Source organism: Neodiprion lecontei, chromosome 6 (assembly GCF_021901455.1).
Source record: "Neodiprion lecontei isolate iyNeoLeco1 chromosome 6, iyNeoLeco1.1, whole genome shotgun sequence".
Taxonomy (NCBI): Eukaryota; Metazoa; Arthropoda; class Insecta; order Hymenoptera; family Diprionidae; genus Neodiprion; species Neodiprion lecontei.
Window position 1 is genome coordinate 21812287 of NC_060265.1, and position 26630 is coordinate 21838916.

Here is a 26630-nt window from a genome sequence, read left to right on the forward strand (position 1 = left end):
CCGATTAGATAAAATATTTGTTTAATTTATTTTTCTCTTTTCTTTATCGCGTTATTTTAAGTCACTTTTGTGTCAGACTATTAGGATCCTCAAATGTGCGCTTTTACTGCACCGCACTCCGATTGTTCTTTATCTCTAATTATATCTCGATTGCAGTATTCTGCATTAAACGCTGAGATTTCGGCAAAATGTTACCAACGCCTACGTTCACAAAATTATATATTTACGTTTCACTGATTATCTAGATTCAATCTTTGTGTTAAGTTTCGACATAAAGTCAACAGCCCGGTCGTCCCCCTTTCTGTGCTCCAGTGCGCGAATCGCGTCTGAATCTGTAAAAAATCAATTTCAAATTCATCAATCCTGTCGCAAATATCCATAACTCTACTCGTGAATATCCGCCACGAAACTCACTGTGCATGGTTGGTCGAGAAAGTTTTAGATGAATCTGTTCCAGGGAATCAAAATCCCGGTCAGGACCAGTTTCCGGGATTTCGCCGAAGGCCAGGAAAGCCTCAGCCATGAATCTCGTCCTGAGAAAGTCTTTGTCCTTCACCTCAAACGCTATAATAGCCTCTTTCGTTTCCCTCAGCTCCGTCGTCAGTGCGCTGTTGCAACAAGAAAGGTTTCTCAAAATTCACGCTCGTAATTTCAACGAGAGATTTTCGTACAGCGTAGAAAAATATAAATTCCACCTACATGCTGAAGGTTTCGTCGAAAAGTGGAAACAGGGTTTCTTTGTGGACTCGTGTCTTCGGTTGTTTTATGTGAACGAACCTCTCCTCTGGCAGCAGTCGTATTTTAACGTAAGGATCACATTTACCTGAAATAAAACATATATTACAGTTTCCGAGGCCAGTCGGATTCGTAAATTTTCGTGCATGAAACCAGTTTCCCGACGAATACAACTGTGCATGCAGAGATCATTTGCTATTGGCTATAAGGAAGACAGTCATATGTGACAATGTATGTACTACGGGACGATCTATCGACGTACACGCGTGTCTATTTGATGCTATTAATTATGAGACATTTCATGATTCATGCATTTTTCAACGAGTTTATTCAATCTCTTGATCCTAGGTATCGAGGGCAGGCATTCAGGCAATGATCGAAACTTTTGATGAGAAAAAACTTATTTTCAAATGACGTACTTGACCTCCCGTCTTTCAGTTTCGTTTTAGTTTTTGATTTATAACGCAGTTTTCTCTCAAGAGTAGACATCTTGCCTATAAAATTTGAACAATAAATTAACTGTGCAAAGAAAACAGGAGTGGAAAATTTACGGGGAATCTCTTTCAACTACCGCTGAATAACTTATAAAAATTTGTGAAAAAATCAACAACATATCACGAATCAATTAGGCTAGATTAAGCTCGACGGTAAATGTAAAATATACTTCGACTTTAAAGTGCAAAAAATATCTGCTTACCATTACTATCCATTGGCGTTAGATTCCTGGCGTTCATAATCTGAATGTTCAACGAATTATCGATAAAATATGCTCTAACGGTCAACTGTCCGTGTCTGGACTCCTCGATGGCTTTTTGCTCCTGCACCCTTTCCTGATTGTATCGATGAATCAACGCGGCCGTCTCGAGACCGTGAATTTTCAAAAGCTCCTCGATTTTCTCGAGTATGTGAATATTCGACGTCTCGTCTGCCCCAAGATTGAAGAAACGAATTAAGGTGTGCAACGTCCGGTGAAGGTTAGCGTAGAACGAAGGTGGCCTCCTCCTCTGCAAACCGATACACAAAAATTAAGCACAACATGGATCTTCGCTCGATTTGTTAATATAAGCATAGATTAAGGCGTTGGTTACACTTTAAGTTTAGTTTAAAAACAACGAACTGAACGAAACTTTTCACAGATCCATCCATCCACCATCGTCGAGTCAACTCACCTCCAAATTATTGTTAACAAGATCGTACAACGTCTTCGACATAATTTCCCAAATGACTAGAAGCACTCTCTCGAAATTGGTCTCGTTCAAGTTATCATGAAGAGTGGTGATGTTGGAATCGAGATACTGGAGAAGCCTGTCCATGGCGTTGCTCGTTGTGTCGATCAGTTCGGCACCTTCTTCCAAGTACCTGCTCATCGCCGGGGTCATTTTGCTCGCGACAACCTCCAGCAACTCGATAATCTTGTTGCTCACTGTGTCGGTGGCGTTGTCGATGACCAGCTGAAGCGTTTGCCGACACCGTTCAGCCTCCTGCTGAGTTTTGTTAGCCGCCAGGCACTCGACTATGCTCTGAAGTCCCAAGTCCTCGGCAAGGGGACCGATCGATGTGCGGATGTAGTCGATGTTGTTAATGGCGAAGCACCACGCGTTTGAGACCTCGAACTTCTTCTCGTACACGCTGCTGTTATTCTCCAAGTCGTATTCCTGCTGTGTCGCCTCTTCCGCCTTTCTCGCCATCTTATCCGCGTATTCCACAGAGCATCTGCAGATATCCTAGAACACGAAGACGGTTCTTATCATTTCTTCCGGGTGCCAGAGAGCCTTCCGTCCGGATTTGCACTCTGCGAAGATGGAAGACTCACGTCGATTATTTTTGCGATGAAGGTGTAAGACCCTTCGACGTCTGGCCAGGCCAACTGAGTCCAGAAAACCTTGATTTGGTAGAATATTGTCAACGTGTCAACAGCACTTGAGCTGTACTGAACACTCGAGTCTACCGGCTGCAATGTGTCAAATTCAACGGCACGATCTATCCGGCGTAAGGCCTTGAAGACCGCGATGTCGAGCCAATGCGCAACTCCGGCGCGAAACCACTCGTGGTAACTTTGAATCTTCATGTACTCCAGGCCATCAGCGCACAGGACGTGACCGAGTCTAAAATGCGAATCAGTTTAAGGATAGAACACAGCTGTACGGAATAAAACGACGTGGGGTCAAATTCATCGCATGCCTACTCACATTGCGTATCTTTGTAGAGTTAAATACAGCTCGAAAAGTGTCGTCCCCAAGGCCAATTCTTCGCTCGTTCCATCGCTGTTCTCGATTTCGATTCTCTTTAACCTCGCGCACACGTCTTCGACGATGATCATACACATGTCGCTGATCCTCTTCTCGTAATGAACGTACAACGTTCTCGCGTAAGGGAAATTTACTTGCCTGAAAATCATTAAGCGTGGTTTCTGAACACCCTTAGCTTGGTAATGTAATTCAATGCTTCATGGGATACACTTATCGGACTTCGATACTATCTTTATGCTCGGATGAATTCTCGGAGGAACTGTCAAGTCTACTCACTTTATGAAGACCTTGTCGTAGAACTCTATGGCTCGTTGTAAATCGGCCCTGATCAGCTGTATAACTTTAATGTAGTACTTGAGCATATCTTCGTCCTCTACTCCGTCCGCTGAATTGTTTTTCAGTACGTAGTCATACCTGTCAGAATGCAAAGATGACTTGTACTCAAATACTATTCAGCTTCAACGAGACTTCGGTGCAGTTCGTAAAATGACAATGAACGAAGTCGCGAAACAAGCAAGCGCTCGTCTTTGAACCTACCATTCCTCAGCCCCCTGGATAACCGTATCCTGTAGAGCTTGCAGCACATCCGCTCTCGGCCCCTCAGGCTGGGGAAGCCATCCATACATGTTTGCAGGGAAAAGGTCAAGGTCTTCCGGCTTTTGCAAAGAGTCTATGGACGACAGGATGCTGAAATACAGACATAATTACTTGTTTCGTTCCAAAACAGATCAGTGATTATAAACCAACGCAGCCGGAGCAGCAATGTCTTACCCCAAAATTGCGCCGAGCTGATTAATGGTGTTCTTATCACCCGCGGTGGATCTTCGAAGTTTTCTAACGCTGTTCAAGCAGGAGTGCAAGAGCTTTTTAGTCGAATCCCAGAAAAGTCGTATCTCGTCGTCGGAGAATAGGTTGTTTTCCATGGGCCTCAACAGGTCAAGCGCCAGCTTATTGAACAATGTGAAGCTGAGAGGGTGTTCCTGGTGCACCCTGATGTACTCGACCCACTGTGCCAAGGTCACGTTGCGGGCGAGAAGCCCACGCTGAGCACTGTGCTGCAGTATTATCGCCTCGGCTGGGCCCGACCAACGGCCGCACCAGCAATACTTCTCGATTTTCTGCGACTCGATTTCGTGGAGGAGGAGGATGCGCAGAAGGTGTCTGTGCTCCTGGGCAGCTACCTGGGCGTTGTGTTCCGCACTGAAGGCTAACTTCAGACGAACAACACCGCGACGTTTCGACTTGTTCTTTTTCTCCAGAGAATACCACATCGTATGACCAGTCACTGGAATATCCTGGATAAAGGTTCCAATGGGAATGCAATTAAATTTAATGGTGTAGTCAGGGTTGAGATTTTCTAAATTCAGATTTCGACGCGGTAAGGACGAGTCGAAATGGAGAACGGAAATTCACCTTCAGGGCTATTTGGCACTTTCCGATGAATTCATTGTCGTGATTACCGGTTGTCGCAGTCAGTGCAATTTCTTTGGCAAGTTTAACCAGTCCACGAACACCCCTGACGTCCTTTACCTTGCTCATCTTTTCCGGCACTGTTTCGGCCGCATCGAAATCCCTGTTGATCACAAAAAAGAATATCAGACGTGTGATTGTTGATTGCAAGACAACAAAAATTGATCAGCCACGTGGTCATTAACCAGATGGATTGTGCTCTAATGAAGCATCGTCGCCGTCTTGTGACTTCAGATAACCTAGAAAGGAAATCGTTCAAAGTTCACTAAGAATTGAAACTCGGAGATGATGAACAATTAATGCGTGTTCTCACATGTTCACGACGGTTGATGGCTTATATTAGCGTCGTGAAAAATAAATGTTTAGGACTGATGCTAATATGCTCCGAGTGTTTAAAATTGACTTGAACAAATGTGCGAGAGCGAAATTGAGAAGCGTTCGATCAACTTACCATACTTCAAGATTGAGCACATCGTTCTCAGCATCTTCCAACGGTCTGAATGGCAGAAAGAAATCACGTCAAAGAGGTTTAGCAACAGTTTCAAAACTCTAAATTTGAACGGTGACAATCAACTTACAGCTCAAAGTGTTCCTCCCATACAGGACTCAGTGTCGAGGTCTTTACTGCAGTGTTGTACCTCCTCGTAGGTACAGACTCGAGGTACAGAGCACAGAAGGGGTCGCTTTTTCCATCGGCATCCTTGGATACCAGCTCCTTTGCTTCTATGACTTCAACGTTGAGATGCATTTCTGGAGGCTGGATTAAGACGCGCGATTACTCTTTTGGAAAAACCCGATTTTTTTGCCTCGAAGGTTCTTTTAAGAAAAGTAACATCCCCAAGTAATATCAGGGCAGAACTAATACCTCCATATTTTGAGCTTGCTCGAGGACCTGTTCATGGGTCTGATTATCGATCTTGAAGGCGCCCTGCAAGTGATTCAAAAGCGTTTCCTGACTGCACTCATTTGTAACGTCGAAGCCGATTTGATGCTGGGTCAAGTATACCAGTGACGCGTAGAGTTCTTCGACCTGAAAATTAATAACCACATCTGAAAATACGCAACTTGAAAAAGTGTACATCCTGTGAATTTTTATCGAGGCATTAAAATCTCCCGCTTAATTCGATGTAAGCCATTCTCCTTCTGCCGATAGAACACAACGCGTACGTGCAATTCTCAAATACAGTGGTCTAAAAGTAACTTGAACTATTGTAAACGTCGTCGGAAACCTTAAGACGCGAAGTACTGGACTGTGGAAATTCATTCTGGACTACTGATATTGCACTTGAGAAATAGTAATGGTATCCAAGCAGCGTTCTGAATTATTCGCATTGTTTCAATACATGCAAACGCTCTCTCGTGATATTGATCAAAAGTCATTCGATAAACTAGCTGGGGTCAACTCCTCGTATTCGTAACTCACTGTCATGGCCTGTATCAGTGCGTGCGTTCTTCGTTCCAACTCAGCTTTGGGCACACCCCGAAAGGTGTTCCTCTTCCTGATAAGAGTGTTCGCCCCACCGGGCGTGGCGGGCCGAATAACCATAATTACGTTAGGGGTGGGAGCTGTATCTTTAATTAAAAGTTCTTTGAGGTTTTCGAGTCACTTTGTTCACTTCTCGTCATCGTCGAAAGTCTCACTTTCAGCACCGCGCACTTGGGAAATACAGGAATAACGATTTTAAGCACTAGGTCGTAATCCTGGTACTGGCGACGAGTTTATAAGAGGCATTAGACTAGCGAGAGATGGTGACCATAAAAATTACTTGTAAAGCCGAAAGTTATCCTGACACGCTTTACACAAACTTGACGAATTTTTATCAGAGTTCATTCGCGAATCGGTTACAGTCAACTAACTTTATTTTGTAACTGTTATACGGCTATCAAATGAATGTTAAATCTCTTTGATAAGGATTTAAACTTTGACCGTTAAACACGTAATCGCTACACTTCACGGACTTGATGTACTTCGATTGCCGTACAGTAGAGCGTTTAAATTTAATCATGTATTGCAACGGGTGCATAAAATCCATTCAACAAATACGAGCATAAATATTGTTTCATGAAAATGAGGTCATTTCTTTACTTCGTTCATAGACGCATTCTGCAACTCGAGAGAATGTCGTGAGAGAAATTATGGACGCGGAACGAATGGATGAAAGTGTGAACTCCTCGAGTGAGTCTTTGAGCTCATTTTCCCGTTTGAAAAAAGAGTTGAAAAATTCCCCACATGTCACAGATTCAGACAAAGGCGACCCGGCAACAAGAATTCGCTACCGCCTACCCGAAATACTTGGTACTCTGCCACACGCTAAATGGCGGGAAAAAAAAAATGGCTGAAAAGACGCCTCAACGAGTTTTCTCTTTCGATCGCTTCGCGAAAGCGTATTATATATATTGTGCACGCGAAAATTTGTCCACGTAATTTTTGCAAGAACTGAATCTGTGCTAAATTATACTGTTTTTGCGAAGTCGGATAAGCACGTCAGCTGGAAAGAGACGATCACTTGTGTAAGTGGATTCGATGCATCCGAGGCGAAAATTTACTGGCAATCTCAGAGTTAGTCTGCCCTAGACCGCGAGAACTAAATTGTTCGTCTAGATGCAGAAATAGTTTGACTTTGGTTCGAAGTGGCGTCTTGTCCCAGAAATCTAGAAACCCCTTTGCTCGGAAATATATTTTAAATAAAGAGACGTGAGAAGCTAGGAAATAGAATTTTCGGTGCACAATTAGAGACCATGAAATTAGGAAACGCGAAAAAGGAAAACACGTGATCAGCTTTTCTCCGCCAGAAGGTCGTAGTCCTTCAATTGAACGCTGGTTTGACGCGTTTCTCGGATAGAACTTTGACGCATAATCACTTAATTGCTGTCACATTGACTCTCATTGGACGCAATTGTTCAAATGCAACGCAGTTGTTTGCCTGCCATTTCAAATAGGATACGACCCAGATCGTTTAAAATCTATGCTTGCGTTGTCGGATTTGCTAGAGTGAATATTACCCGCGAACCACGTCGGTTAGAATGAAGGTTGCTATACGGAGTCGGCATCAAACTTTCTGCTGTGGTTTTCAACAGGAAAATAACGTTAACGTTGACGGATGAGTGTTATTTTAAAGTACGACATTACTTTCGTGATGTACACTTGCGAACGGTCCAAGGATTAACCGTTTCAGCATTCGAAAGATACGCAAGTTGGCCAAGGCTCTTTTGAAAAGCTGTTTACTGCTTGATTTTCGAGTACATAGTTAGCAAATATACATCGTAACTCGACTGCTCCTCAATTTGAATATACAAACAACCAGTGCAACGAGACTTCTGCACTTGAATTAACAACCAAATAGATACCCAGTATCAGGCACGTCATTCGGATTCATTTTTAAACCAGGCTCCTGACAATTTGCCAATTTTTGTTAACATTTCTCCGGCTGTGATGTAACCTACTTTTCGAGGCTGGTTTAGTTCAGTTAAATGCACCAAATTCTCACGAAGGATTCATCGGAAGAAAGAGGATCATTCTCACGAAGGAAAATACTTCAGACGTTTAAAGTGTTCTAATAACTAGGCGTATTAAAAGCTGATCCGTGACATCAACCGGAGCATTCTCATTTAAAAAAATGCCTTTCTATTATTTTGTTTCCGTACTTCGTTTTTTGCAAACCGCGTCCGCAAAATATGGGCTGGACTGTTCACACGAATCAATTTATGTAACAACTACAGTACAGTTTTATTCAACCTTGCACACACATGATACAACGCCAAAAAACTTTTTCGCTAAATATTAACGGTGTCGCTCATCGTACATTCCCATGTCACTTATCGTCTGACAAAAACGGTGAAGTGTACCCAATTAACGAAATCCTTTACCCGCAAAACACGTGATCTCAGTGGCCTCTTTGTACGAAGTATACCTTATTTTGTAACGAGTTTCGACCCCATCAATCGCACCGCGCTATCGAAACCTATGAATACTACATGCCCTGACTCCCTATCCTTTACGTAATTGATTACAATTCCCATTATAATGCCTCCGTGAAACGCATCGTCAGGTGAAAGGAACAGGGTCGAAGAAGTCACCAACGCTTCGATCCCGGCTCGACTGCAGAAAGCCGAAAATCTAATGGAAACCGTCAGTTACCGCGTGAAACCACATTGATCGTTGATTAAGGATTCACTTGTGCAGGTCGCGGAACCGGAGGACCAGGGCCACGAAGAAGAGACGACATCGTGGCGAACGCGAACTCCACACTGCCGGGAATAGACGGCTCGCCTCGACAGAGGCTCATCTACGTCGACGATTCTATCGCTCTCCGTGACGGTGTATCAACGACGCCCTACGTCATCCCCCACACAACCGGCGAGGCGTCAACGAAATAGATTAGACTTAAGCGATCAGCTGATCGAGTCGAATACAGTTTCGACCGGTCTTAAGTGGTACTTCGCTTTGCACGAGGGTGAAATATCCTCTTTCTTACCTATTTTTATTCAGGATCCGGAAATCACTTCAATTCTATTCACAGTACTTCATCAAAAGTATTAGGAAATAACATAGTTCTGAAAATGTAGCAAAAGTTTATCGAATGATTTTACGGATGGTTAAAAAAAAAACTAAAGAAAAAAGTTAGCTCTGTTTTGACGAACGAGAGTTAGAATTACTGACTGGAATTTTGTAGACTCGAATTGATTATGTGTTTGGTGGGAAACTTTTATTTTTAATCATTACCAATGAGAAGAGACGCGATAATGACATAATATTGCATAATTAACCGTTACGCAATTTGACAGACAGTCAAATGTAGATTGGAGGTCCTATAACTATAAGCTAGGAAGTTCCCAATTGGCGCAGAGCGTAATGTTGTAAATTGATTACTACATTATTTTCCTCGTACTTTGACCTCGATCTCGACTATCTGCATCCGACAGTCTGGAGCTTATTAAGGCGAAGGGTGTAATGAAAAGGTCGTAAAGTGTTGAGATTATTAATATTGAATAATCGACTCCCTTTGTCTGGCAATTCCTCGTGTAAGCTCGGAGAATCAAGAGAATGTTTACCTACCAGGAGTTTAATTATACAAAGATAAGCTAGTTTAATCCTTCGTAATAACGTGTTTGAATCATCGTGAACACGTACGACTATAACAAGAGCGATATTAGATTTATGCATATCACATGTACCTATCCGATAAGATGATCCAGAATACCGAGCCACTAGTAGCGACATCGTATCATCGTATATATGCCACACACAACACACAACGCATAACGAGCGCCTATTTGTGTCACGAACAAATTCCACATGCCTCGAGCGTCTGGTGCATAAATAATTTTTTCCTTACGACTAGAACATATTATTATAATCTAGGTAACATAAACGTACGCACAACCGATATGTGTGTACGTATAAAAAAAAAAAACTAAAAAAAAAAAGAAAAAAGCGCGGTAAACAACGAGCATCGGGCGTTGATCAACGGTCTCGTTGATGAGGCGATCCCACGTGTGCGTTCTTATCTCACGTTAAGTGGGCATAAAATAACTGGACTGAAGACGCTTCCAGCAGAAAAAAATAAATAAAGACAACACGTAGTGTAAAGTTGTGTTAAAAAATGCATAAACGGCGTGTATACAGGCGCTGCACTTACGAGCTTCACCTCGTTCTTGATGCAGAGAACTTTGATCGACCTCGGTAGCCGCATGATAGACGTCGACTGAGGATGGAATATCCGTGACGTTGAAGAAGCCGAAACTTTCCTCCTTATCTGATCGACACCTGCCCCTCTGGGATCCCCGGCACCCCGGGTGCCAGAGATTCTCCGATGAGTTTCGGCATGACGTCGGATCGTCGCACGACGGTCGAACGGACTGGGCCGTTGGACGTTTTGTGAAAAGCCGGCTGCCCCTGACAACCCGGGGAACAACGTACGGTGACCTTTGCTAAAATCAATACGAATGAGCCCGAGGAATGAATGCGGTCAGGAGACGAGGCCCATTAATTTCAGACAAGCACTGCCCGCGGAACAATGTGATAAAGTTCACTCGGACTTCTTTCCGGAATAAAAATACTCCCAGTTCTCATATCGTAATGTAATACAACGCTTTGTGAGTCGACACGCAATTCGCCGATATTAAATTAGTTTCAGCCAAAGTGTAACCAGGTGGTTCATTATGCACAAGTAATTTGTAGTCGCAGTGTTGTGGCCTTCCCTCGTTCGTCTGTTTTTTTATTTTTACGAAATTAGTAATATTGATCTTCGCTATACTTGGAAATGGAACGTACACAAATTCTTCAAGTAAATTTCTACTCTTCAACTTATATACCGTCTATACACTAGAGTTACGAGCTTCGAATTCCCACGTAAAAATCTGGACCTCGTTAACTTGTGGAATTTGATAATACGAGCGAACAGATTCGGTCGGAAGATACGCATCTGGAGTCTAGAGCCAAACAGAACTTCCATTATATATCTTGACCTCACCTCCAATGGCAACGTGATGCACCTCAAAAAGAGCAGTGATCACTTTGGATTGGACAATTATGGTCAAGGAAATCCCGAGACAATTTCAACTCTCGAGTGCAACGCTCACTTGGGGTTAATTGCGGTCGTAGAATGCTCATATCATTGTTATTATCAAGGCAGTATTGTCTTATCGGAATGATTAAACCTTCAGGGAAAAGCCATCGCCTCGTATACCTAGATTATACGCGAATAACCAATGGTCGTTTCCACTTGTGACTGTAAATACGATATTACGAATTCTTGTCACACTTTTTCCCCAGCAAACTCAGCGCAACCACATATGCTTCCCGTTAATCGTCTGACTTCCCCCGCAAGCTCCAGACTGATTTCTTGGATCATACGTTATCTTTTGTCGAACCATTTATGTATCGAGGCAGACATGTTTCGCATTTTAAAATACTGTCAAGTCTACTTATCCAGACGAAAGATACATTAATCTATAACCAGGAATTATTGTCTTTTGTTAAGTACCAAGAATTGGTCGAAGGAAAATATAATGAGGAAGAATCATAATGCAATCAAAATATCCGCGCATGTATTCTATTTCAGGAAAAAGTTTATGTGCAATCTTAAGAAGCGCGCCTAAGGAATACAATTCATGAGTCGAGATATTTTCCTCTTCGGCCTAGATGCTTGGTTCCACTAACAAAAACGAGCTGGTGTTGGTCTCGGCCGCCAATCACCGTCCCAGAAACTGATGAAAAAAATTTGGATATTGACAGAGTAAAACAGAAAGTATCACAGCGAGCGTATGTGAAATAAAAAGCAGATCATCGACGACCTCGAACACGGTGTCCTTAAAACTTCAATCGTGATAGTGATTGTTGCTCGTCATCAGCACTGTGTTGAAACAGAAGTTATCAAGCTTTTCGAGGCTGTGGAGACGAGCATTGATGAGCATCTGACACGATCACGCGACAGAGGGGCTCGAAACGGGATAATACCAGCCTCCTTTGCAAAAACCAAGAGTACCTTCTGTCTAAGATCAGGGTATCCTGCAAGAAGCAACAGACTAGACACACTAGCATCCGCAACTAGGTAACGGGATCTATTCAATTCCTCTGAGTATTCGTAGCTGTTAGCCGCTAAAGCGATTGACGTATCGAACTTGAGCGTCCACTGTTCCAGCATGAAGTAAGCAAGTGATACACTGTGTCCTCATTGCCCATCGGTTCAGGTCATCATGAAATACTCCTTACGTTCTGATTCTCATGTGAATCGAAAATCAAGTCTGAATCAAGGTTTGTCCAAATCCTTAGACCGACGTTATTCCGAGAAAAAACTACGGCACAACTCAAACACAACGCCATCGGTTTCATGGAGAGTCTGCAATCCCTGCATGTATGGAACTTCCACGAGTAGTATGTGTTTAAATAGCGCACTATGCATAAAGAGAGTCACGGTGGTCGCTGAAGCCATAGAACTATGTAATCGGTGGTATATATTCTTGAAGGTCTGGCTCGTCTCAGGAGAAGCTGCTGCATCACTATCAGCCAAGTACTTCGAGACACCCACTGTAAGTACGAGTATCACAGGGTACACGGTATGTTAGAAATCTTTAGGAACGTGTGCGTCTGGTTCTTCCTGATCCTGGATTGGAACGTCTTGACTTTGGGCTGCGTGCTCAGGGGCAGTTACTTCCTTGATAAATACGCATTCGTGACTGGAGTTCTTTTTCATTACCCTACCATCAACGGTGACAACATACTCCCAGCCGAAAACACCTCTGCGATAAATCGATTAAAGAGAACGATCCAGTTGAGCCAGGTACTGAAGTGCAAGATCAGGATGTATACACTGAACAACATTCTGTCGGAGAAGTCGAGGCATGTGTGGAACAGATCGTGTCCCGTTGGAAACAAGAAACGGGCGCAATTATTAGTTCCAAGACGTGTAGAGCTTTGGTGACGAACCCTGAACATCGACCTCGTCCACCCCGTATGAACTTGAAACAAACTGTTCAAGTTGGTCAAACCGATTCGTGAGAGCGGGATTGTAAACCGAGTTTTCATTAATCCGGTACTCAGTTCGTCCTTGATCTTGATGTGAAGAACGAAACGGTGTGCCGTCTCACAATCTCAATACAGACAGATAATTTGATCTATATTTATGTATGTATGTATGCCCTTTGTATAGGCAAAGAATAAATACATGCATTAATTCCGAATCACAACAAAAGCAGTCTAATGAACGTAAGTATAGATATTCTTACTAATACTGTATTTAAGATGGCTTAACAAGGCAATCGCAGGACCTTTCACGCAGTCGTGTCTGAACGGAGTTCCCTTGTTCTAGATGCACCGGCGGGAACGTTACAAATACAGTCTCGTCTTCCGTTAGACGATTCCCGTTTCGCCTTGGAATTAGTTTAAGCGGCAAATTGAAATAAAAAACTTTACTCACATTCCAACCGACGGATTCTATGATGAGGTTGTGCGAATGTTCGTTCTCGTCGCGGTCACTGTCGCTTTCGAGGAGAGCTTCCGTGGGTTCATGAACGCTTCCTTCTTCGTCGCTGAGCTCTTTTTCTTGTTCATCTTCATTCGGCGTAGGAATAGGGCCTTCGGCTTCCGCCTGGGCGCGAGCTTTGGCTGCGAAGAGCGTCCCCAGATTTTCAAAGAAGCCTCCATCCGCCGCTTGGATCCTGAAAAATTGGAATATCAATTTGTGAGACAGACGATTCGTAGTTTCGGCTCTATTTCTTTCTACTGCTTGAAAAACTCAGTGGGGTTTGGTTTAGAGCCACTATTATGACGGTCCTATAATCTAGTTGAATCGACCGCAGAAAAGTTCCGCGCCAGCTGGAACTGGTGACCACATTTTTCCCTATTAAATCACCGTCAGCGTTGGTTAAAAGTAGCATCAATTGGCCAGGCTGATTACAGGACTAAAGGGGGAACTATCGAAATCAACAGATGAAAAGTCGTATCATGCGTCACATTTTACTTTCCACCAGTACATTGCGTACATATTATATTAATTGATGCAGCACACCACAAACATTGACTCAGAATACAGAATGTTTAATTAGAGATTTTAGTGTCCAGATTTTCAAACTACCAAGCGTCTTTCTGACCGAATTCCAATTTGGTAATCATGCGCCTTGTTCCTTACACATGCGAACTACTTTGCATATCACGTGCAATTTGGAAGACGGTAACATTTACGCATGGTATGATCTACGGTCAGTATACGGCGGAAATACTAGCCTCCTCTTTTGCCATAAGGATCGCCGTATATCCTTTACAACAACGTCAAGCAGAATTAGTAGAAATTGTTAGTTGACCAATGTTAGCTAAATCTACAAGCATAACGCCTTATTTTTTTAGTTACAGCTTCACCTATTATTATGGATGAAGTTGTGGGCTGCGAACTTCCAGTAGCCGCTAGCAACGGTGACTGGTTTCGATTCGGCAGGTTGAGACATTCGGGCACTTAACGCCGCTATCGTCCAATACGGGTGTTTTTTTCCGATATCTGTCATTTTCGCGTTCCGAAGATCACTTGAAAATATTTTTGGTTATTGGGTTTTTTTTTTTTATTCACAGTCTTAGCACATATGGTTATGATCACTGCAGCATGCTTCTCCCTGGTTATAGAGATGACTTATTCATTCGCGCAGAGGCAACGATGATGAATAACGAATATGTACATACGATAACACGGTACATTTACGTCCCGGATACTTGTCTGAATGTCAGATAAGCCTACGCGAATTGGTTATTTTTCATTCAAGTTAAAAGAATTATAAATATGTATTCGGACAATTCGTCAAATGTTACATTCACTGCACTATTGTTCAATTTTTTAGTTTAGACAATAGTTTCTAGCGGCTTAAAAACTTGGTAATAACTTTCCGACTAATCGAAACTTTAATTCATAAGCAGATGTTCGCATTCTCGGTTATAGGATCACTGCGTTACCGCGACCACGATGTTTGAAAGACTAACTTACAACAGCTCGAAGTGTACAACTGAGAACCTGACCACCAACCAAGTGAGGAGCGATGACGTAAGACGTCCTTTTTCCCGAACGAATTCGTAAGATATCCGGCATCGGTTTTACCCGGTATCAAATCAAAATATTTCCCTTTCTTTCCTCTTTCTTTATCGTAACAGTTGTCGAGATTAAAGACTTTTGCCTATTCGTAAGTACACGGCGTAATTGTTGCAACTAAATTTTTCTAATCGCCAATTATTCAACCGCGATTACAATATAACAAGGTAAGTGATTCCGATGATCTTCGTTAGCTAGCACGACATTGGCCGTTCTTTTGTCGTTTCTAAAAAACTCGAAATCCACCTGCTGGCTCCGTTACTTGAACTATACTGAATAACACGAAGACCATGTAATCTGAGCAACGTCATTTATTGCGATGAATATAACCAGTTGTAAATTGTTATTAAACAAATGACAGTTTCAAGATAGGAGAAGATTTGACTGCCTCGTATTTTATCACAGGTAATTTGTGACGCATCGTTGTGCAGATAAGAAAATTATTATACGTATAGTCATACGCACATTTGACTTATTAAAACAGGGAAAAATAGTTCTTGGAAAACTAATTTCAACTTCCGAATGAAAGCCATGTCGCATCGAATGTGGAAAAACCGAGAATGAGACTTCAGGTAAGAAATTCTTACGTTCGTAAACTTTCTATTATCTAGATAGCAGCCAACAAGTGTGTAGTGCGTAATGCGAAATCTCATTAGCAATACATTGTAAAAGAGACGTGCATGTTTCGATTGGTTAATAGAAATAGAGCGAGCATGTGTTTGTTTTATGTATCAAACCACATTGCACTTGACAAAGTTTAAACGCATCAGACCCATAACGAAGTTAAAGTGTTGAAATACGGGATGAAAACAGTGTCGGTTGAAATGTAGCTCTACAGTCAAGGCTGAAACGACGTATCATTGGCAGGTCGCCGTTTGCCGTACTGTCACTACGGCTCATGCTGAGGAAGTTCTAATTGTTCCCGTCCCGTTTCAAGTGGGTTTGCACGTCTGACGTAACGTGGCCTTTGCTTTTTTTCAGCTCTTTCTCGCTCGTTTTACTCTCGGAGTTCCGCTACGAATAACCTGGCAGAAAGAAAAGGAACCTCTGCCTTCGTACCGCCGCCGCGCCGTTTCATTCTCGATCAAGACGATCGCACAATAAGTATTAGGGCGATAAGTGATAGCGTAATGATCACTGGATCTTGACCTAGTCCCTGAGTATAAATCATTCTGTTGACACTTCGAATGTCACGAACCAATTCAACGTGTATGAAAGATGAAATTGAAATCGAAGCAACAGATTGATCGTAAGATTGTTTACCGCTTCGCTGATCAATGCCGAGTGTTGCGAGTTCTACTTATTATTCATTGCAACAATTTCCTCTTACTCGCCGTTACGGTTCCGTGCAGTTAAATAACACCTGACAGCTTAATACACGTTATAATAAAGTGCTCGTATATTTGTGTCGATATTTTTTTGAAGATTTTTCAATCACTTCGTTACACAGAAACAAACCTCGTAAAGTATTGTACAATTACCCATAAATCAAAATTATTCAGATTCGACTGTTGGCTGAATTGAGTTGTAAAAAGAACTATTCAATGGTGATACGTGTCTATTTATTTAACTGATAAATTCAGATTTCAAGTTTATGACCACGATAGACTTCGCATTGTAAGTACTTAGTATTCTGGAACTTTCCAAACGACTTCTATTTGCGCCGATTGTATTTCGCAGTTCAGTATAAAAACCGCTACATTTCCTGATAAATATAGAATCCATTACGCAAATAGCGTACGGCCAAAGACGGAACGACCGGTTCTGTAACGTCCACCGGACATTCGCCTAGTTGGAGTCAGTTTCTGGTTCATCGCCGCGGAGAAATATTGATATCAGCTGATCGTGAGCGTCTGGTGTAAGACTGATCTTGGAATGAAAGGAACTCTATAACTCGAGGAAATTCCGGTCCACGTTCACCGAGGTTATATGTGTTTACATATAACGTAGATGGTCGTAAAAGATTTCTGGTGGCTGTACAGTTATGGCACGGTTTTAACAGTATTCAAATCCTATCCACGCTTAAATTTTCAGCGCTATCCAAACCTAAATGAAGAATGCAGGCTAAACATAAATGTCTGAAAGCTGTGACGTCAAATTCTCATGAAGTATACAGTAATGAGTGTCTTGCGCTGACGCACTAAGAGACTGTGAAAACCCGTCTTAAGCGGAACGAGGCAACAAATCGACTCGATAACTTTCAGAGTACAATAGATTCGCGTATAACGTAAAAACAAGTAGATACTTCGCATGATTCATCAATCATGATGATTAACCGGTATAGACTTGCAGTTTGGCCTCCGATCGCCAAATTCTAGCAACTCGGTGTCGAGGCTGATTGTGAATCTATCTGGAGAGCTGATTGTGATGCGATGCGATGCCACGAATGTAAAGATAGACGGATGTCCCGACGTTCCTGACTCTTTTTAAGCGTACGATATATTTATAGACTTTACATCGCGAATGACGCCACGCCTCTTGGTGCCGCTCTTGCTAATATTCAAACAGCCTGTTATAATCGCAGCAGTGCAATTGTGTATCATTATTATAGAATAAGATTAGTATCTCATTAGCATTCAAAGAGTATGAAAACGGAATAGAAACGTTCTCAATTTCTTTCGGTTTCTTCGTTATGTTTTTTTCTCAGTAAATAAGTATCGAAACGTGATTCCCTCTCAAAGTAACAATTAGTATGTAAGAACTTGTGTACCTGATTTCATGATCAGACTGTTCCTTCTCCGCTTCCTCCTTCTCTTTATCCTCAACGATTTTTTGGTAAAAACCTTTCCACATAGCCTCCTCGTCCATGACTGCAAGTTTCTGCTTCGGTTATGCAGTAACAACGAACAGGGGACACCCCGGACGAAAAGTAACAAGATAACGTCTTATCACGAGGTTTATCTCTTCACTGTTACGCCTAAATTGACTCACAAATTAAGTTTGACGGTCTTCACTTGGCATGAAAACGTTAAGCGTTGTTATTTCCGTTAGAAATTTCATGCAGCATGGAAAACTACAGAGTATAAGAGAGAATCTGTACTACACGCGATATCACGTTCAAGTTTCTTGAGAAATAAAAATATATCTTTACTTTGCAAGCTACACAATCTTATTCTAAGAATAAACTTTCAAAGTATTTTAGAGGCATTTAGCTTCGGCAAAGAATCTTACTATTTGTCATCACTTCAGGACAGAAAAATTTTTCTAGTGTGCAGTATTCGACGCAAATGAAATATCATCATTCTAAATGTTAATCTTCCACCCACCGAATTCTGTTGTATTATTATGTCTCTAAGCCGGGACATTGAAGCCGAAGTGTAATCCCGCCAGATAACGCCACTGTACGTCACAACACACAGAAGCAGTTGATAACACTCGTAGACTATTAGTAATATTCAAAATGAAATTTCACGAAACATCATATGCACAGTTAGTTATTGTTGTAACACGCTTCTGACGTTAAGGCGATGGGACTGGAGTCGAAATTTCCGGTCTAAACTTAACTCTGACAGCTCACAAAGCAGCAACGCGAGATGTTCTCCGACTTATACAGGTGGAAGAAAGGCGCAGACCGGCATTTCCACGTTCCTTACCTCGCCGATCGAGCCGTGAACTGAAGTTACCACCTCCAGATCACGTCGTCTAGCTCACCTCTTGAACAGGCAAGCTTACCACACTCAGCTTTCTAGGAAGGTTGATCGTTGCAAGCGAATGAGAAGCGGTGACGTCATCAACGTGAATTGAACAATAATTAACTACATTATAGTCAACTGCTTCACGGTCAAACCCAGCGATGTTATCTTCCCTTACCATTTACAAATTTGGGTACCAGCGGTGATAAGGAATCGGGACGATAATAAATGTGCAATAGATATTGTGCGCATTATAATTTACCTGCATTCGCTTTCATGATTCTTCGAGTGTAGGTAATATATTTACGAATATGTTAGCAGATAAGAAAATTTGCGAGAGACCGCAGGCTTCTGCCTTGACAAGGAACGCAGTAAGACTGCGGCACGTTTGAAAATCACTAAACCTGTGAATTGGCGCTTGCGCTTTTTGCGAATTGGTCTGAGACGAAAGATTCACTTTCAGTACAATAAGTCTAGTTTTTTCTAAGTAAGATGGACACGTTGACTGTCTATCTCCTTCGCTTTCTAACATTAAGATATTGAGCCTCTTACAAAGACGCGCTTACTGTGCTCCAAAGTAATTTTGCAATCTGCAGATGCGGGTTTGGATGCGAACCGTAACTAAAAATCAACGTCTCGTCTGTTGTTAATAGGCAATCTGCAGCGCATCAAAGTACTGAATGTTGCCAGCACACGCGGCGCGCGTGAATAATCGCCAGGATTCCTTTTACTCTCGTCCCCAATTAAGATCTTCGTGATATTAAACCCGCTGCGAATACTAATCCGAACGTTGGTTAGAAGTAACGAGGCCTTGTCGGAGGCAATACTTTTCGTTTTTCACAAGAAAGACGAGCGCTGTGCAAAGAGATCTTTGATTGCAGCGAGGCAACCGGTTGCAAAAGCGCTATGCACGATAGCCATCCTGGTCGTTCGGCCTCGGTGCGTTTCACCGGAAGTAAAATCACGCGTGCGTGAGATCGTACGTAGGGCTGCTACGATGTTTCGTTCACGGAGGCATTTACCTGTCTGACTCACCTGTGGGGGGCACACGTGTGTTCGTTGCCATAGAAACGCTGGCAAGCCTGTCGAAGGGAGGGACCTACAAAAGCAGGATAATTATGGCCGAGGTTGTTGAACACGACGATATTACGTTTAAAGGGCACTGTAGGAACAAATATTGCAAATATTGGGAAGCTGAAGAGAGAATTGACGGCGGGACGATGATTTTTGTAAAAAAGAAACGTCGAATTCGGAACTCTTACGATTCAGCAACGCGCTGCAGGGGGTATTTATTTTTTAAATATGTACCACTTGCCTACTACAGGGTTATATATTGAAATGAATACGAGGTTTTATATTTCGATGTTATCGTTGTACCGCACTGTTTCAAATAACATCTATGAGCTACGAAATGGAAATTCGAATTCTTGCAGATATAAGAAAGTTACTCACCCGATTTCGATTCCCGGCTGAACTTTGATTCCGACCTTCTTTAGATGTTTTTTAAACTTGAACCAGCAATAACTTTTCTTCTTTGGTTTGCATCGCTTTTGCAGCATACCGCTAATTATGAGGCTTTCAGCGAGATCTCGTCGTCTAGCGATTTCCCATTCTTCTATTCCAAACTCCTTAGCTGTACCAGCCTCGTATTCGGTGACAAGAACGAACGAATCCATGGAATTTGTGTTCATTGAATAGGATGTTGAAGCCTTCGCGCTTTTGTAGGGTGTTCTGATGTACGGAAACTCGCTGGCTATCGGTATGTACCGAGAATCCGTCAGTATCGAATCTTCCATATTAATGTTGTAGAGACTTTTATTGAAATTGCACTTTTTGGGATCATTCTTCAGCTCAATGTCGTTCGATTTAACTTTCTTCCAAACGGCCTTCTTCGTCAATATCATCACTGATAAGATCAGTTCAAAAAATCGAATTACGTTAATCGGCATTATTTAGTCCCAATATACTCTTCAGTATTCCAAGAATAATGAATGGACCACACTTAAATCAACACATTCGATAAAATCTCAACCACACGTCGAATGTTCCGTAAAAGTATCAATTTCAGAGAATCGATCCACTGTTTACACGTACAAGTTCTGCAATAATAACATCCGACGTTATTATTAGCCACCAGCAGGAGTTACCACTGTTTGCACCACGATATTACGAGCACATCGTTTCTCGATAACATGCAAAATTTGCCAACGCAAGCACATAACCAAAGAAACGTGCACGAATGATTTGAATTCCAAGACTTCCGAAACATATAAAGCTTCCGAAGCTGTGTACCGGGAAGCGATTTTTACTACATTTTACAATACAAAAACGGAAAAAAAGGATGTCGCGGACGACCCACGGAATACGTGCGAACCCAAGGATTGAACTCGGCGAACTGAACCCCATGAGCTGGATAAAACCAACCAACCGACGTGCTACGCCGCGTCTCTACAAGACAAACAACAAGCATTGAGCACTTGACGTTCAACGACACACGGACGAACATGACGTTTGTTGTACCCCAACCTCAAGAAATACGTACATCCTTTAACTTGATAATCCAGACTTCTACGTGGAATTCCCATAAGAACATTGACGTTCTCAGCAGAAGTTCCATTTCTGGTTTCTTTGGGATTTTTCCGATAAAAAGAGTGACTACCCTGGACTGAAATTGTGCTTGGAGCTAAGGGACAATTCATCAAAAAACCATTTCCAAAATGACCAGATTGTTCACTTTGTTGTAATACAACTCTGGATGAAATTAGTCGGGTCATCACGCGTTGGCTTATTATCACATATTAATGCGCACATTTTTATCGGTACGAATTTGGCTTACTTCTGGTTTTTCATGTACCGAGGTCCAGAGAGGATTATGCAATGACGATGATCCTCTCATTTTTAATTCTCTTCAAATAATTTTGGGGATCATTAGATATGATTATTCTACACGCGCTGATAATTCACAGGTCATTATCACCATTTTATGGGCGGACGACTCATGCCACGTTTTATTTCACGGAACTCGTTTAGGTGATTCTATTACCAATAAATCTATCTTTGTGCAAGCGATGAATTTAAATCAAATTTATTAACATACTGTTTGGATTTTTCGTTTTGCGTCAGCAGAACCGAGTCACGAAGATGATATTTTAGCATGTCTTATTCCGGCTGTTGTCCTTGAGTTTTTCACTTTATTCAGAAATTGGATTAAACATGACACGAAGTAGTATACATGGAACATTGACTAATGATGATAACAACTTGATATAATTTGTGACAAATGAAGTCTTTTGAAGAATCGCTGCATCCTGCACTGCAGGTACAATATTTACACCGCATCGTTTCTTTCCACACCCTACAATATTTGAAGCTCAAGAAATCCGCTGAAGCTTGATATTAACCACTGTGTATCAGAATTGAAAGGTAGTACCAGAATAGCATTCGGCGTATCACGTTCAGAACGCAAATAAAAACCTCAAGATGAATCTTGCTTCGTTTTTATCTTCGTTTACTCAAATTTTTTCTCCCTACTACAAAAGGAAAATAGGATGGCTGGAATATTACAACAATAAGTAGATTCCTTACTAAAAATCCAAGCAATTGATCATTGGCTGAAGAAAATGTAAATTGTTACGTGAAATAATCATGAAGACCACATCGATTGCATCACAGGATTCTTATTTTGAGTGAATGTTCGCGCAATTGCTTAGATTCTGCTCACGCCGTTCAACGTACAACTGCATGTAAAGGTGAACAAAGCGCGGGGCTTGCACGCACTGCGCCATGTAGCTGATCGGTACGCTGTAATGGACAATGCCTTGTGACATTACCTCGGTACGAATATTGAATTGGATATTTTGCGGACAATGGCACTCCGTTTGGTGCCTCAGTCCTAACGGAAAAAACGGCAGAAGCTCATTGGGAATAATCTGAGTTGATTAATTCCGGGTGGCTCGGAATCAGTGAGGCGTATATTGCCGGCTTTCATTATACATGCAGTCTTCCTGTACTTAGAGTAATTGCTGCACGGTGTCTTTGTCCATTATCACGCCTACGCGCCATATGGTATTGACCCCTTGATGACGTTACGGTATCACATAGGTTTTCGGTTCTGCTTATTCCTCTCTGCGCGACACTGAGTATATTACGGCAATGAGACAATTTTCGCAGAAACCCAATTGCGCGGGTGCTGAACATCAGTATTCTTCTCGTCTTCATCTAAAGCGAAGGCCCAAACCGCAATCAATTGATAAAATTAGAGTAGTTCGCAGGGCCTGTTAACTCCAGTGTTAATTACTTACTGTCAAAGCATTTCTGTCCGGAAAGTACATGAATTATTCGACGACTACATTCGACTGTACGAATTACACAGATACTTAGTGCTAATTTGTAATTCCGTGTTTCCATAACTGAATACTACACGTGACTGGAATTCGTCTCTGACGTCGGTGTAGACGTATTCCGCAACCGGCGGAATCAGTGTAGAATGTATTATACGCATTTTACTTTGCGATAGCAACGATATTTATAGTGTTATCTATGGAGTATTAACGTAACATAAACGTGGGAAAATTAAATATAACTTGACTCTGCATGATCGTCCTGGAAATCCCCAGTGAACGGTTCAAGAGTCTTTATAATTTACCGACGGATATAACTCGAGTTAGACCAGGTGATCCATGTATCATCTACACGTGTAGTATGGATCAGTAAATTAGATTTTCTGCGAAGCTGATGCAATCAAAATCATTTGCGTGCCGTGTCGATTATCGTACGTCACGTACGCACAGGTATAAAATTTTGGAAAACATGTAGTATAATTATTTTCGCGGGATGAGCATCAAGTGCCTTAACTTTGAGATTCTTGGTCTATGGTATAGCAATTGCAAAACCGCAAATTACGATGACAAAGGACACCGCATCCGGTATTGCGCTGAGGATGCAATAATTATCTATTTATACGTTGCAAAGACGTATAAGGATTCACGTTATGACACCAAGGGAGTTCACGAGTGCATCGTGATACGGTTTTTTTTTAAGTTGATTATAAATATCACGGGGAATTTTTTTTTTCCTCTCATCTTTTACCGTTTTAATTCCCTACACCAAAAAATGACCACTTCTTACAACCCGTCGACTTCGATTCATCCGTATGACAATCTCTGATAATGGAAAACCGTACAGAGAATATACCTGAGAATTTTTGTCGTATTACGTTTTTGAAGAAATTGAAAGGAATTGAAGAAGTAAACGTTTTTTAGCTCTACATAATTTAGCCGAATGACTTCTTTCAGTCCACAATGTTACGAAGCAAGTGAACTTGGGCTAAGACAATAATGATCATGATGTGTTAGTAAGGTTTGAGCTGCACTTACTCTGGTGTACTGACTAGCAGGATTCCTGGGGCCGGATTGTTCTCAGTCACGTTGAGGATTAATTTCTTATCCGAGGTTCCTCGGTTCCGTTGTTTCCAAAATGCCCAGGACCTCATCTTCGAAGCATTCGAGTTGTTATCCACTCACGTGAACTGATTTTTTATTTATTTCAAACGTTCAAATGAATAATTTGCTATGAAAAATTTCGAGTCTATCCACGATAGAAATGAACTGCGATGTGGCACGCAATCGTATTCCACTAAGCAAATGTCTTGTATCTTAAAACATTAGTCATACGCCTTTTGGATGAGCGTAGAGTCAACTGATAAGAATGCGGATCTGAGACTTCCGAGTTATTTATTTCAGATCATCATCCGATATGTCACCGAAACTGTACTTCGATGCATTATGGATTAATATTGATTCAGTTTAAAATTGAATTATCATCGTGATCTTTAATTCGTCTATAAATCATTTGCAAATTTGTAATCACCTAATCCCTGAGTCATCGATGGGTGCAAAAAACAGTCTGTAGTCAAGATAAGAAATATTAAATCGAACCGGTATAAAATTCGGTCAAGATATGCACGCATATCATTGCGGTACTGAGAAGATCTCTCCAAACTTTTATTACGATGTCAGATAACTAATTGAAACGCCTTTAGCGATGGAGAATCGCGTGACAACTGAAGAAAAATGTTTTTCTAGACGCACAGCTACATTGAACAAGACGGATGTGTAGGTATGTAGATATAATACCGATATCTTTAACGCAACACTGACGAATCTTATACATATACGTATAGTTATGTAAAGCACTGCGGAATTTTTTTGTCCGGAAAATAATCACCATTCCTTTGTCAAGGCGAAACGGTATTCGTCAGTTAACTTGATTCTTCACGCGCCATTGAAGGTAGAAGGTGACGAGATGTTGATCACTGTCTACTTCATCGCTCAAAAGCCAATAAGAAACTAGTTAAAGCCGAGTGGAATTAACTTAAGTTTCTAAAATTTGGATTCTAATTTTGCAAACACGATCTGAAAACTGTTTGCAATTCTTGCGTAGTTACGCAAAAACAGCCAATAATTGAAAATCAAGTTATTGTATCTCGTTTCGCACGGTGTTCAACATTTCTTTATAGCTGCGCTTTGAATAGTTCTCGTTATTTATCTTTAAAAATTTCATTTCAAAACGTTAATTCATCATTATACATCGTTGAAATTAATCAGGGTAACTAAATATGCAAAAAGAGTTGTTCCGAATAAGTGTCCTGCATCTTTTTCACGCTTACCAATTCCTTCTACCTCTGCAACGTTCGTATTATTTATTTATCTACTTTTTTATCCGCTTGTATCGCTGAAGTTAATCAGGCTAGTTAAATATGCAAAAGAGATATTTTAAGCCCTTGATACCGTTAGCCGTGCTGCTGGCTAATTCGTTGAGAAAATAAATTGGGCTCATCGTTGCACGACAGCCTTACAGAGATGGGAAATGTGAAGAATGGTGCTCGATTAGAGATATTTAAGGATTTATTGTATTACAGCGTTTCAGCTGCATGAATTATATTACATATGTATAAACATCATCGCATTCTTTACACTGACAGAAAAAATCGCACATATTTTAATTATAGTAGGTAGGTATAGGTATATTTATGTGTATAATAATAATAATGATAATAATGATAATAGTAATGATAATGAATAGAACAGTATAAGGAGGGCGCAGCTTTTAGACATCACATAACGCGTAAAGTAAAGTAAGAGAAAGTAAATTTCCTCAATGTATACACGATGTAGTTTGGCATGCGGATATACGTTTGGAAAATGGACGCTTAATGATCCGTACGAAAAGAGATATTCGGGATTCATTGCATGTATAAACAGAATTAAAAGACCGAACGATTCGTGAAATGACTGAAGACGAGAATTAAAAAGAAACATTCATTCGGAAAAATCACCGCGACTCTGCGTCGTTATTATATCAATTAGAAATAAACCTACATAAGATCCCTCGAATAATGCTACAGAAGGTAAGACACCAGAGTTAAATTATATATTATATGTAAATAGGGGGTTATTGAATTATACGTGTTTAAACTGATATTGGATTAAATATTTACTTGTTAGTTATTCGCCTGATAGTATTATTATCGTGTCAATTAAAATAATCGTTAATGATAGTCGTGTGATAATAATGGTAATATAGTGACGATGGAGAAATGAAGATAACAATTATAAGTGATGCATAGGGTGGTCGTATTAATAAAAGAAATAGTATCAACCTGGATCGGTAAGGACTTCGTTACACGATCACCGTGTCATATTCGCCTGTATCGCTTTATTTGTAGCTTTACTTCTTTATCAGTGAATTTTTGGGAACTGTTCTTCTCGACGTCATACCCTATATATTATATACACTTACAGGGTACATATTATATATATATATATATATTATATTATAATATTATATATAATATTATATATATATATAATAGATGATATAGAAAGTTGCAGTTACGCATAGTTTAAAATTACGTTTATAGAATAATTGATTATATTATTTCCTAATAGATCTGTGGCCTGCGCATCTCTGCG

General features: G+C 41.1%; 1 protein-coding gene across 11 annotated transcripts; it reads right to left on the bottom strand.

The window, feature by feature from the left end:
• Positions 1–4: 4 nt before the first annotated feature.
• LOC107224602 (protein unc-13 homolog 4B) lies at positions 5–24202 on the bottom strand. Of its 11 annotated transcripts, none has more exons than XM_046742793.1 (18): positions 20110–20576; positions 14311–14472; positions 13373–13613; positions 5320–5484; positions 5033–5211; positions 4906–4950; positions 4398–4557; positions 3756–4279; positions 3522–3671; positions 3261–3398; positions 2925–3122; positions 2549–2840; positions 1905–2459; positions 1433–1739; positions 1155–1229; positions 700–823; positions 415–608; positions 5–332 (listed from the first exon to the last, which is right to left on the bottom strand). In XM_046742793.1, exons 1-18 carry the CDS (start codon positions 20559–20561, stop codon positions 238–240), a joined length of 4056 nt encoding a protein of 1351 aa, XP_046598749.1. In that variant the 5' UTR covers positions 20562–20576; the 3' UTR covers positions 5–237. The 11 variants fall into 11 exon arrangements, with proteins under 11 accessions (XP_046598749.1, XP_015520199.2, XP_046598752.1 ...); XM_015664713.2 differs by lacking the exon at positions 20110–20576 and adding an exon at positions 17736–18632; XM_046742796.1 differs by lacking the exons at positions 14311–14472; positions 20110–20576 and adding an exon at positions 24033–24202.
• Between the last annotated feature and the right edge of the window lie 2428 nt (positions 24203–26630).